This window comes from Salminus brasiliensis, chromosome 8 (genome assembly GCF_030463535.1).
Source record: "Salminus brasiliensis chromosome 8, fSalBra1.hap2, whole genome shotgun sequence".
NCBI classification, from domain to species: Eukaryota; Metazoa; Chordata; class Actinopteri; order Characiformes; family Bryconidae; genus Salminus; species Salminus brasiliensis.
The window spans coordinates 8,177,163-8,189,839 of NC_132885.1; the positions used below are offsets into that span (position 1 = coordinate 8,177,163).

The 12,677-nt window shown below is 43.1% G+C and overlaps 1 protein-coding gene across 2 annotated transcripts in view; it reads right to left on the bottom strand.

Moving 5' to 3' along the window:
• gsk3ba (glycogen synthase kinase 3 beta, genome duplicate a) overlaps positions 1–8,003 on the bottom strand; it is a 57,659-nt gene extending 49,656 nt beyond the window's left edge. For both annotated transcript variants that reach the window (XM_072685491.1, XM_072685490.1), the window contains exon 1: positions 7,178–8,003. In XM_072685491.1, the coding sequence (XP_072541592.1) occupies positions 7,178–7,265 (88 nt within the window). In that variant the 5' untranslated portion in view covers positions 7,266–8,003. The remainder of the gene's footprint in view (positions 1–7,177) is intronic.
• Positions 8,004–12,677: the final 4,674 nt, after the last annotated feature.

Here is a 12,677-nt window from a genome sequence, read left to right on the forward strand (position 1 = left end):
TATTATCCAGAGAGCCAAGTAACATCAATCCGCAGGAGTTCCAGAAAGGCCCGGAAACTGATAAACTAACATGTTGGCACATTGTTCACTGGGGAGAAAAGATCTCTTGTGGAAGCTGCAGATTTCTCATAAGTGTCCAGATTGTATTTCTACAGATTTCTCTCAGCTGTTTTTGGCACACAATCTCATAACTAAGGGGTACATATCCAAAAACCTTATGAAGCGATGGTGATCTGGAGCTCGTCTACCGGTTTAGCTCCGGCTGGGTCAATAGAGGCGGCAATTTCCAAACTGTGCATGCTTTGAATAAGGTAGAGCATGTATATGTAGTGTGAATTGGCTCAACATCACTGACCTAGTGAGCATGAATAGCTTAGTATAAACAGATACAAAATTAAACAGTTACTGTTTAGATGATAAACTATAGCCAGGTGTCTAATTCTAGGTTATTGCTCCACCTTAAAACTTAGAGCAATTCAATTCTGGCACTTGTGTAGAATTTGTGCAAGGTGGAATTAAAAATCCTGGGGAACCAGAGAACGTCCATCTGCTCCAGAAAGAATGAAACAATTACGACTTCCTCAGTACATCACTGGGGACTTGCTTCTCGAATTCTTACTACCTTCGTTTCAGCTCCCAGTTCCCATTCCTAGATAATATCTATCAAATCACATCTGCTCACACAAGTTTCTAAATGATCTGTGTTATTTATATGGAAATATTTTCTTTTATTGCTGCATGTGTACAGTGCCAATCAGCTGCCCTTCAGTGATAGATAAGCTTCTATTGAACTGACCTGATAGCGACTTGAACAATCCAGGATGTATTATAACGTATAAGGTGACAAGAACATCAATAACAAGTCAAACAAACCCAGTGACCGCAAAGGTGGGAACACTCCCACACACCACGGCACAAGCGGTTGTGCTGAGGTTGCAAGAAAGCTTTTACACACAGACACACAATAATGGAGCATGGTGAAAGGGGACACCATCTGTACCATGTCTACACCAGGAAAGCGAGAGTTTGATTCCATGGAGTCCTTCAGGCACAGCACAAGAAAACAAATGACTGAGCTGGACAAGTTTAACTAACTGGGTCGTGTAAGCCTTCTCTTTCGGTGTGAGTTCATCTCGTCTGGGGGAATGAAGTGGCCGATGTATTGTATGCAGTGTTGCACAGATACTGCCACTTACACACTGCTTCAGTATCGAGCACCGACACCATGAAGCTTACTGACGTTTATTTTATAGTTTTGTTATTTTATTGTTTATTTTTAGATAGAACATTTGTGTTTGCATACTTTATGAAACCAAACGTTTAAACATCTAGTAAAACAAACCAGCCATAAATAGTTATTACCATTAAACAGACATTTACTGGAACTTTTAGCACTTTGTCTCCATGTGTTTTTATTTTGTTTGTTTTTTTGTTAAGAAACCAGAAGTTGAGTTTCAGCAGCTTGGTTAAAGTAAACACACTAAAGTTTAGTAGCTTTTTACACAGAGACGTGAACCTAAATGTGAAATTGCTGCAGCAGCTCTTTGTGTTTCTCCGAAATGTGAATTTAAACACCAGTAAAATCTGTTTGGTGAAGCTTAGCCAGATTATGCTAAAATATACAATTTTTATTTTTTTCACAGCTCTGAAACTTTTCAAATGTGCAGTTCCTAGACGCTGTTCTTTTAAGCTTATAAGATCTGATTTGGGATTTAAGATATAAAAAAGTATAGCCTTATAAAGCACTATAAAGATCAGGATTATAGCCGTCTATCCAGTATTTGGATAGAGTTGGTATCGGTACTCTGTCTCGGCAGATATTTGAAAACCTGTTAGCGGAGAGGAACAAGTGGCATCTGTGCATCTCTAGTCATATGGCTTGTAAATCATTTCCAAAATGGTAATTCTGTTCATTGTCACACTCTGCTGTGAATCAATTACGATCCTTTCCTCAACTAAAATTAAAGAAGAAACTTGTTGAGCTAAGCAGTAGCTTTGGGATGATAACACGTGACATTACACAAATTGTTGTCTTTTGGCTTTCGGTCACTGCCACGCCTGCTTTCAGCAGGAGGCATTACTAGCACACAATCCACATCCATCTGCATATTCATATTTCCATAGTGCAGGAAACGCAGATACAGTGAATCTGCAGTGAGCCACAGTATCCACAACAGTTTAGGGGCCTACCCAGAACCAATAGAAACCAACCCCAAGCCCCTGGAGCTGTGTGGTATTCACACATAACTGTAGTGCCACCCAGCCACCCAGCAGCAGCAGCTCACCAACACCCAAAACAAGCATCACCACGGAATGGCCTAGAAACTGATAAACGATCATGTTGGCACGTCATTCACTGAGGAGAAAACATCTCAAGTAGAAGCAGACGAGTCCTCATTAACATCTCGCTTGCAGAAGCATGTTCTGAATTTGGTCAGCAGCAGTGCCAAATCTGCTGCATCATCTTCTTAGTACACATTTCCAAACCGCTACTGTTTAGCTGCTTAGCATCTGTACCCTAGACATACTAGACTAGTCACCAGGCTAATACTTTTGTCCATATAGCGTAGAGCCATTAGCAGACACTGGAATTCGTATCCACTATTAATGCTCTGTTGCTTTACTACTGAGACGCAGCAGAATAGTGAAGAGATTCTCCTCATTATGTTGTGATATTATTATTATTAATCAGGATAACTCTGCAGATGATTATAATCCAATAAGTGCCAAAACAGCACAGAAACGTCTGGGCTTGGCTTTTATCCACTAAGAGCACAGTGCACATACTGCACTGCATGAGCACTTGCACTCTTTTATAGCACTGCTGTCTTTTGAAAGCCTCTGCGGTTGGAGTTCCAAAAACTACCCAGGCAACTGGAGCCATTCCTGGATGAGGCTCTAAAGAACAGGTGGCAAAATTACTGCCTCCATCAACACCCTGAAGAGAAGGAAGGGAGCGAAGGAGGGGGGGGGGGGGAAAGAAAATACAAAAACAGCGCCAGCCGACACAGAACCAAGTCAACAGCGTCCATCTTTTAAAGGACCCTCACATCTGGGTGGACATAAAGCTCCACGGTTCCTCGATCAACTGTTTGAGACCCTGGGATAGCACACGAGACACTGGGACAGGTTTCGTCAACAGTTCAGTCAAGAACTTTATAGAGGTTTGTGCAGGAAGATGGGCAGACTCACTAACACCTGTAATAGAAGAACCACCTTTAATAAAATGGTTCTTTAGAGAACTACAATGTATGGACAAAAGTATTGGGACACCCGCTCATTCATTGCTTCTTCTGAAATCAAGGGTTTTAAGGATGTTGAATGACCACCAGCCCACCTCATCCCAAACTTACCCCAAAAGTATGGGATGGAGCACCTACAATCATTCCAGCGAGCACAGCTCCACAGCTCAATGCTGGGGGGTGGCTTTATTCCCCTCTAGCCCACTCCTGGCATTAGGCATGGTGCCAATAGGCTCACATTCATCTGTTCTTCATCAGAGAAGTATTGTTCTACTAGCAGTACTTCTCTATAAGGACCCGACAAGCTGTGGGTGCCTGCATTTGCACATCTGTCAGCAATGGGTGCAACGTATAAAGCAGCTGAACGCATTCATCAAAAGGGGGCGTCCACAAACATTTGGCCTTCAAGGGTGTCTTTTAAAGCAAATTTTGGAACACAAAACTAGCTCCTCTTTGGAATCAGTCAAAGAATTTGGTCCAGAATCTCAAGGTCCATCTGCAGTACAGAACAGACCACGCTCCCATTTCGGAGTGTGACGGCCCTCCATTTACTGTGGAGTCTGCTCTCACACAACTTGCGGGACTCTCTCTCTCTCTCTCTCTCTCTCTGCATTACCACAATACTGCCGGTCAGCAATTATTGATTTCTGCTGCAAGTTTGACCCAACAATGCATCAGTAAACAGCAGCAGAGAGAACCGTCAAAACCATTCTACTTTCCCTGCAAAACGTCCACCTCCGCATCCAACTGGTGCTTGACCACTGTCCCTAAAACCACAATATTACTCAAACTGGTCGGATCGCTCAAACCCCAGACTGCAAAAGACCTAGCACAACACAAACTGGACAAAATGACCCAATGTTTAACTGTTAGTATGAAGCCAGAGCTGGACCTGATCATCCATTACCAGTACTGATGTAGATCTTACATCTACTGAGAAGAACATTTGAACCACCTGAGTAAGTCCTTGTTGTATCACCATACCACATCTGACCATTTGAGGCATGGACTCCGCGAGACCTCTGAAGATGTCCTGCGGTATGTGGCACCAGTACGTTGTGTCCTCCATGGGTCACATCAATGACCCTCTGGTGTCCATGACAGCGTCACGAGTTCACTTTTGGTAGATACTGACCACTGCATCCCAGGAACACCCCTCAAGACCAGACTGATGTTTTGGAGCTGTGTTGACCCAGTCGTCCAGCCATCGCAATTGGGCCCTCGTCAAATACCCTGCACACACCTAGTCACTTCAGGCATCTGGAATATCAGGATTATATCTGGATATGGATAAGGCCAAGCCGTTCCCTTACTGTCTCATATACCCTCCCCTTGCCTGTAGATGAAGATAACCAATGTTTTGCACTTCACCCGTGGTGCTAATGTCATGGCTGGCTGGTGTATATGTATCTGCTAATGTCGACACAAAGCGGATCAGAGCTGGAGAACGCCAATAAACACAAATCAGATCATATCTGGAGATGCTAGGCTAACTTTGCTAAAATAAATTAATAAAATACAAATTTAAATGAGTCTGGCCTGTCCGCAAGCTCAAATAAATGCCCCAAATCTTCACTTATTTGCTTCGAAAATCTACCAAAAGCTACAACTATTAACCAAACTGGATTTACTGCAACACAGTCCTGATGCATAACATGTTGTTTGTTCATTTGCACAGCTGTACAGATGTTCACTTTCTGTAAGTGTTTCCATCATCTGCAACTTTCTGTACATAAGTGTGTGTATATATACTGTATATCTACTCAGGCTACATATGGATATGTAGTATTCATACCTGTACAAGTACAGATTTCTACATCTCGCTTAGCTCTCAGCTCTTTACTACTTGATTAGTGTGTGTTTTTCTTTCTTAGTGTAATACTTATTACCAGTCTGGGGGTTTATTACATGTCATACATGTGTTGTGCAAGATTCCTTGTATGGGAAACATGCTTGGTGAAATAAAAAGATACTGATACTGAAAATGATTCATGCACAGACCTAAATATTTAACCGACAATTGAACTCTTTACTCACTTTACAGCCATTCTGCTAGTTTACACTAAAGCCATATACTGTTTCCTAAATAACATCGATTGGTCTGCATCTAACAAATGAAGGTCTGGATATGTTTGGAGTTCACTGAAAGACATTAATGGGCGTGTACTAGGGCTGGGCAATATGGGAAAAATCCTCAACCATGATATTTAGACATTTTTACGCTACACGATATTCACAACAGACTAAATACACCAGACACAAGTTCAATAATACTAAAATAATCCTCCATTACTGATATGATCACACGATCACAGAATTTTATAAGGAGCAGCCGATACCAACAATCGTTAAATGAACTGTTCGTGAACTGATCAGATGATCACAGACTAAAACACATGAGCAGCGACAGATTCTTAAAAATCCACTATTCAGACACTCCCATCCTGAATACTGTGATTTTTACTCCATATCCGCTGCACTTCATCTAATTAAACCAGGCTAATTACACTGCTTGTAATGAAACCTGCAGCTGATCTGTGTTTATCAAGCACTAATAATATCCTAGATACACTTAGAGAAGCCTGTGTGTATCACAATAGGATAAAATAGCTAATATTATATAATGAGCTGCTCCTTCTGGATTAATATACACACAACACGCCCAGGGGTCCTGATTTCCTACGGTCACTTGCTGGACTGGACCTTTAACTGGTTCTGAACTGACTGCTTTTGTGAGGTTACAAAAACCAGTGTATTAACATATAGCCACCTCCCCATCCCCACCCAGCCCTCCCCATCCCCAACCAACCCTGCTGAAGTTATAAGGAGCGTTTTGGCCTACATGGCTTTCTTGATAAGACATGGCAGTCAATCAGATCAGGCCTCATTACATACAAATCATATCAATCTAATCAATTTTGTCAAAACAGCTCGGACCGATCTAGAACATAAAATGCTGCATGTAGGACAATAATCAGGACAAAAGAAACTCCAGAAAATCAAGAATGCCCTTTTAAAGGCCCTGAGCCTCAGACCAGCATGAAAGCAGGGCATTAAGGGTGTTGGTGGGGTACTGGGGGTCTTCCAATATGCTCTGGAGGGGTTGATAGACACCAGACCTTCCCTGCATTCATGTAAAACTCTATATCTGGAAAGGGCACCACTGTCCAGATGCATGGAGCTCTGCTCTGTCCTGCACTGTCCTGTCCTGCTCTGTCCTGCACTGCTCTGCTCCGTCATGCTCTGTCCTGCACTGCTCTGTCCTGCTCTGCTCTGTCCCGCACTGCTCTGCTCTGTCCCGTCCTGCACTGCTCTGTCCTGTCCTGCACTGCTCTGTCCCGTCATGCTCTGTCCTGCACTGCTCTGTCCTGCACTGCTCTGTCCCGTCCTGCACTGCTCTGTCCTGCACTGCACTGCTCTGTCCCGTCATGCTCTGCTCTGTCCCGCACTGCTCTGTCCTGCACTGCACTGCTCTGTCCTGTCCCGTCATGCTCTGCCCTGTCCTGCACTGCTCTGTCCCGCACTGCTCTGCTCTGTCCTGCTCTGCTCTGTCCTGCTCTGTCCCGTCATGCTCTGCTCTGTCCCGTCATGCTCTGCTCTGTCCTGCACTGCTCTGTCCTGCACTGCTCTGTCCTGCACTGCACTGCTCTGTCCTGCACTGCACTGCTCTGTCCTGCACTGCACTGCTCTGTCCTGTCCTGCACTGCTCTGTCCTGCACTGCTCTGTCCTGCACTGCTGCTGCTTCCCATGGTCGTCCCCTCCACAGTGAGGCCTGCTGGGTGTAAAAATGGGGCACGTCTCACTCCTCTCTGCCCAAAAGGTGACACCTTAGGCTCTCAAATCTCAGCTAAGGACTGAACTGACCTCATGCCCACAGCTGTATGAGTGATCAGAGGTTTAGGCGTGCAGTAAAGGAGAGGACAGGGCTACTCACTGCTGACTTTCATGCTGCCGAAGGCGGATGGCTGCGGCACTGGCTTGCAGCTTTCTGCGAAGGAGGTGGTTCTAGGCCGTCCAGACATACTCCCTCCCCAAAGTCCGAGACTTCTCCTAGTTAAATACCTTTATTAATATTGAGATAATTAAAAAATATATAATAATATCCGTGTTGGCCTCGGAGGTGCTTTTATCCGGGGTTTAGAGGATTTGTGCACAAAAATGGAGGTGAGAGGCAACTCTAGCTACCGTCCAATGACCCTTCCCAAGCCTTTTCTTCAACTCCTGTCCACCCACAGCTCCTCAGATCATCCTCCCGGCTCCTTCGTGTATTTTCACCGATCAACAGTCAGGAAACCGTCCTTTTCCAGGGCTCCCCTCAAACAAAAAGACCTACGTGCTCCGTTTCTCCTCTCTGTAGCCAGCAAGGGGGTCTTTTTCTTTCCTCAAACGACTAATCGTATCATCAATCCACCAAATATGTCGTTGTTTCTCATTTAAAAGCGACACCATCCGCCAATTCCCTTCATATACTGAGGTGGGGACTCAACGACCCAGCAGCAGCAGCAGCAGCAGCAGCAGCAGCAGCCATGGCGGCTCCCCTTCGCTTCGCTTCAGCCGACGATTCCAACGAGTCTTCCCCAGCTGCCCAGTTTCAAGACGGATACCCACGGCCTTTCCGCTCCGGGTAACTCCATACACACTTAATAATCTCGAAATGATCGACCCGAGTGCTTAAAAACGACCCAAGCCGCGATTCCGACAGAGGAAAGGAGCCGAGGGAGAACCGAGCAGCGAGTCCGAGGCTCTGCTGCTTTCTTTACCCCCCCCCTCTCCGCTGCTCGTTCTCTTTGTCACTCCGACCCAACGCTACGTAAACTACGCAGCAACGCGAGCTCCGCCGAGCCAGCGAACGGGAGTGGAGACTGGCCTACGCTGGACAAAAGCGACGAGAATCGGAAAATGTGAACGCGCGCGAAGGCCTCGGTACGTCGGTGCTAGCCAATCGGACGCGTTTGTTGCCCGTGTGGGCGGGGAGAGGGAAGCGCTCTCCACCAATCCGAAGCGCTCCTTCGCAGAACACATGGCGTAATTTGTCCAACCGGACTTCCAAATGACTGGGCTGGCGTTCGGGGGGTAAAAGTGGGCGGGGTATGTGGAGAGATTGATGGCAGAGCCGACCAACAGATTTTGGCTTACTGAAGGCGAACAGCCAATCAGGAAGCAACTGCCACAGCGGGCCGGTAACCAAGAAGCCCTGTTGCTAGTTGCCTGAGCCGTTTGCTGTGTTGCTCAGCGGGTTTGCTTGGAGCCGCTAAAGGATCAAAGATAATATTATTTATTAATTATGATAATATTTAAATATAGTACGATTTAGAGGCGTAAAACTGTCCCAAGATTTAAAAATCTAAAGCACCCCTTCTTAACTGGAGGAACGATTTATTAAATTAGGGAGGATGTGGGTTAAACTGAGGGAACGATTTATTAATTTAGGGAGGATGTGGGTTAAACTGAGGGAACGATTTATTAATTTAGGGAGGATGTGGGTTAAACTGAGGGAATGATTTATTAATTTAGGGAGGGGATGGGTTAAACTGAGGGAATGATTTATTAATTTGGGGAGGATGTGGGTTAAACTGAGGGAACGATTTATTAATTTAGGGAGGGGATGTGGGTTAAACTGAGGGAACGATTTATTAATTTAGGGAGGGGATGGGTTAAACTGAGGGAACGATTTATTAATTTAGGGAGGGGATGGGTTAAACTGAGGGAACGATTTATTAATTTAGGGAGGATGTGGGTTAAACTGAGGGAACGATTTATTAATTTAGGGAGGGGATGTGGGTTAAACTGAGGGAACGATTTATTAATTTAGGGAGGGGATGGGTTAAACTGAGGGAACGATTCATTAATTTAGGGAGGATGTGGGTTAAACTGAGGGAATGATTTATTAATTTAGGGAGGATGTGGGTTAAACTGAGGGAACGATTTATTAATTTAGGGAGGATGTGGGTTAAACTGAGGGAACGATTTATTAATTTAGGGAGGATGTGGGTTAAACTGAGGGAACGATTTATTAATTTAGGGAGGATGTGGGTTAAACTGAGGGAACGATTTATTAATTTAGGGAGGATGTGGGTTAAACTGAGGGAACGATTTATTAATTTAGGGAGGATGTGGGTTAAACTGAGGGAACGATTTATTAATTTAGGGAGGGGATGTGGGTTAAACTGAGGGAACGATTTATTAATTTAGGGAGGGGATGGGTTAAACTGAGGGAACGATTCATTAATTTAGGGAGGATGTGGGTTAAACTGAGGGAATGATTTATTAATTTAGGGAGGATGTGGGTTAAACTGAGGGAACGATTTATTAATTTAGGGAGGATGTGGGTTAAACTGAGGGAATGATTTATTAATTTAGGGAGGATGTGGGTTAAACTGAGGGAACGATTTATTAATTTAGGGAGGATGTGGGTTAAACTGAGGGAACGATTCATTAATTTAGGGAGGATGTGGGTTAAACTGAGGGAATGATTTATTAATTTAGGGAGGATGTGGGTTAAACTGAGGGAACGATTTATTAATTTAGGGAGGATGTGGGTTAAACTGAGGGAATGATTTATTAATTTAGGGAGGGGATGGGTTAAACTGAGGGAATGATTTATTAAATTAGGGAGGGGATGGGTTAAACTGAGGGAACGATTTATTAATTTAGGGAGGATGTGGGTTAAACTGAGGGAACGATTTATTAATTTAGGGAGGATGTGGGTTAAACTGAGGGAATGATTTATTAATTTAGGGAGGGGATGGGTTAAACTGAGGGAATGATTTATTAAATTAGGGAGGGGATGGGTTAAACTGAGGGAACGATTCATTAATTTAGGGAGGATGTGGGTTAAACTGAGGGAATGATTTATTAATTTAGGGAGGATGTGGGTTAAACTGAGGGAACGATTTATTAATTTAGGGAGGATGTGGGTTAAACTGAGGGAACGATTTATTAATTTAGGGAGGATGTGGGTTAAACTGAGGGAACGATTTATTAATTTAGGGAGGATGTGGGTTAAACTGAGGGAATGATTTATTAATTTAGGGAGGATGTGGGTTAAACTGAGGGAACGATTTATTAAATTAGGGAGGATGTGGGTTAAACTGAGGGAACGATTTATTAATTTAGGGAGGATGTGGGTTAAACTGAGGGAACGATTTATTAATTTAGGGAGGATGTGGGTTAAACTGAGGGAACGATTTATTAAATTAGGGAGGATGTGGGTTAAACTGAGGGAACGATTTATTAATTTAGGGAGGATGTGGGTTAAACTGAGGGAACGATTTATTAATTTAGGGAGGATGTGGGTTAAACTGAGGGAACGATTTATTAATTTAGGGAGGGGATGGGTTAAACTGAGGGAACGATTCATTAATTTAGGGAGGATGTGGGTTAAACTGAGGGAATGATTTATTAATTTAGGGAGGATGTGGGTTAAACTGAGGGAACGATTTATTAATTTAGGGAGGGGATGTGGGTTAAACTGAGGGAACGATTTATTAATTTAGGGAGGGGATGGGTTAAACTGAGGGAACGATTCATTAATTTAGGGAGGATGTGGGTTAAACTGAGGGAATGATTTATTAATTTAGGGAGGATGTGGGTTAAACTGAGGGAACGATTTATTAATTTAGGGAGGATGTGGGTTAAACTGAGGGAATGATTTATTAATTTAGGGAGGGGATGGGTTAAACTGAGGGAATGATTTATTAAATTAGGGAGGGGATGGGTTAAACTGAGGGAACGATTTATTAATTTAGGGAGGATGTGGGTTAAACTGAGGGAACGATTTATTAATTTAGGGAGGGGATGGGTTAAACTGAGGGAACGATTCATTAATTTAGGGAGGATGTGGGTTAAACTGAGGGAATGATTTATTAATTTAGGGAGGATGTGGGTTAAACTGAGGGAACGATTTATTAATTTAGGGAGGATGTGGGTTAAACTGAGGGAACGATTTATTAATTTAGGGAGGATGTGGGTTAAACTGAGGGAATGATTTATTAATTTAGGGAGGATGTGGGTTAAACTGAGGGAACGATTTATTAAATTAGGGAGGATGTGGGTTAAACTGAGGGAACGATTTATTAATTTAGGGAGGGGATGGGTTAAACTGAGGGAACGATTTATTAATTTAGGGAGGATGTGGGTTAAACTGAGGGAACGATTTATTAATTTAGGGAGGATGTGGGTTAAACTGAGGGAACGATTTATTAATTTAGGGAGGATGTGGGTTAAACTGAGGGAACGATTTATTAATTTAGGGAGGATGTGGGTTAAACTGAGGGAACGATTTATTAATTTAGGGAGGATGTGGGTTAAACTGAGGGAACGATTTATTAAATTAGGGAGGATGTGGGTTAAACTGAGGGAACGATTTATTAATTTAGGGAGGGGATGGGTTAAACTGAGGGAACGATTTATTAATTTAGGGAGGATGTGGGTTAAACTGAGGGAACGATTTATTAATTTAGGGAGGGGATGGGTTAAACTGAGGGAACGATTTATTAATTTAGGGAGGATGTGGGTTAAACTGAGGGAACGATTTATTAATTTAGGGAGGATGTGGGTTAAACTGAGGGAACGATTTATTAATTTAGGGAGGGGATGGGTTAAACTGAGGGAACGATTTATTAATTTAGGGAGGATGTGGGTTAAACTGAGGGAACGATTTATTAATTTAGGGAGGATGTGGGTTAAACTGAGGGAACGATTTATTAATTTAGGGAGGGGATGGGTTAAACTGAGGGAACGATTTATTAATTTAGGGAAGGAATGGGTTAAACTGAGGGAACGATTTATTAATTTAGGGAGGATGTGGGTTAAACTGAGGGAACGATTTATTAAATTAGGGAGGATGTGGGTTAAACTGAGGGAAAGATTTATTAATTTAGGGAGGGTGTGGGTTAAACTGAGGGAACGATTTATTAATTTAGGGAGGATGTGGGTTAAACTGAGGGAACGATTTATTAATTTAGGGAGGGGATGGGTTAAACTGAGGGAACGATTTATTAATTTAGGGAAGGAATGGGTTAAACTGAGGGAATGATTTATTAATTTAGGGAGGATGTGGGTTAAACTGAGGGAACGATTTATTAAATTAGGGAGGATGTGGGTTAAACTGAGGGAAAGATTTATTAATTTAGGGAGGGTGTGGGTTAAACTGAGGGAACGATTTATTAATTTAGGGAGGATGTGGGTTAAACTGAGGGAACAATTTATTAATTTAGGGAGGGGATGGGTTAAACTGAGGGAACGATTTATTAATTTAGGGAAGGAATGGGTTAAACTGAGGGAACGATTTATTAATTTAGGGAGGATGTGGGTTAAACTGAGGGAACGATTTATTGAATTAGGGAAGGAATGGGTTAAACTGAGGGAACGATTTATTAATTTAGGGAGGGGATGGGTTAAACTGAGGGAACGATTTATTAATTTAGGGAAGG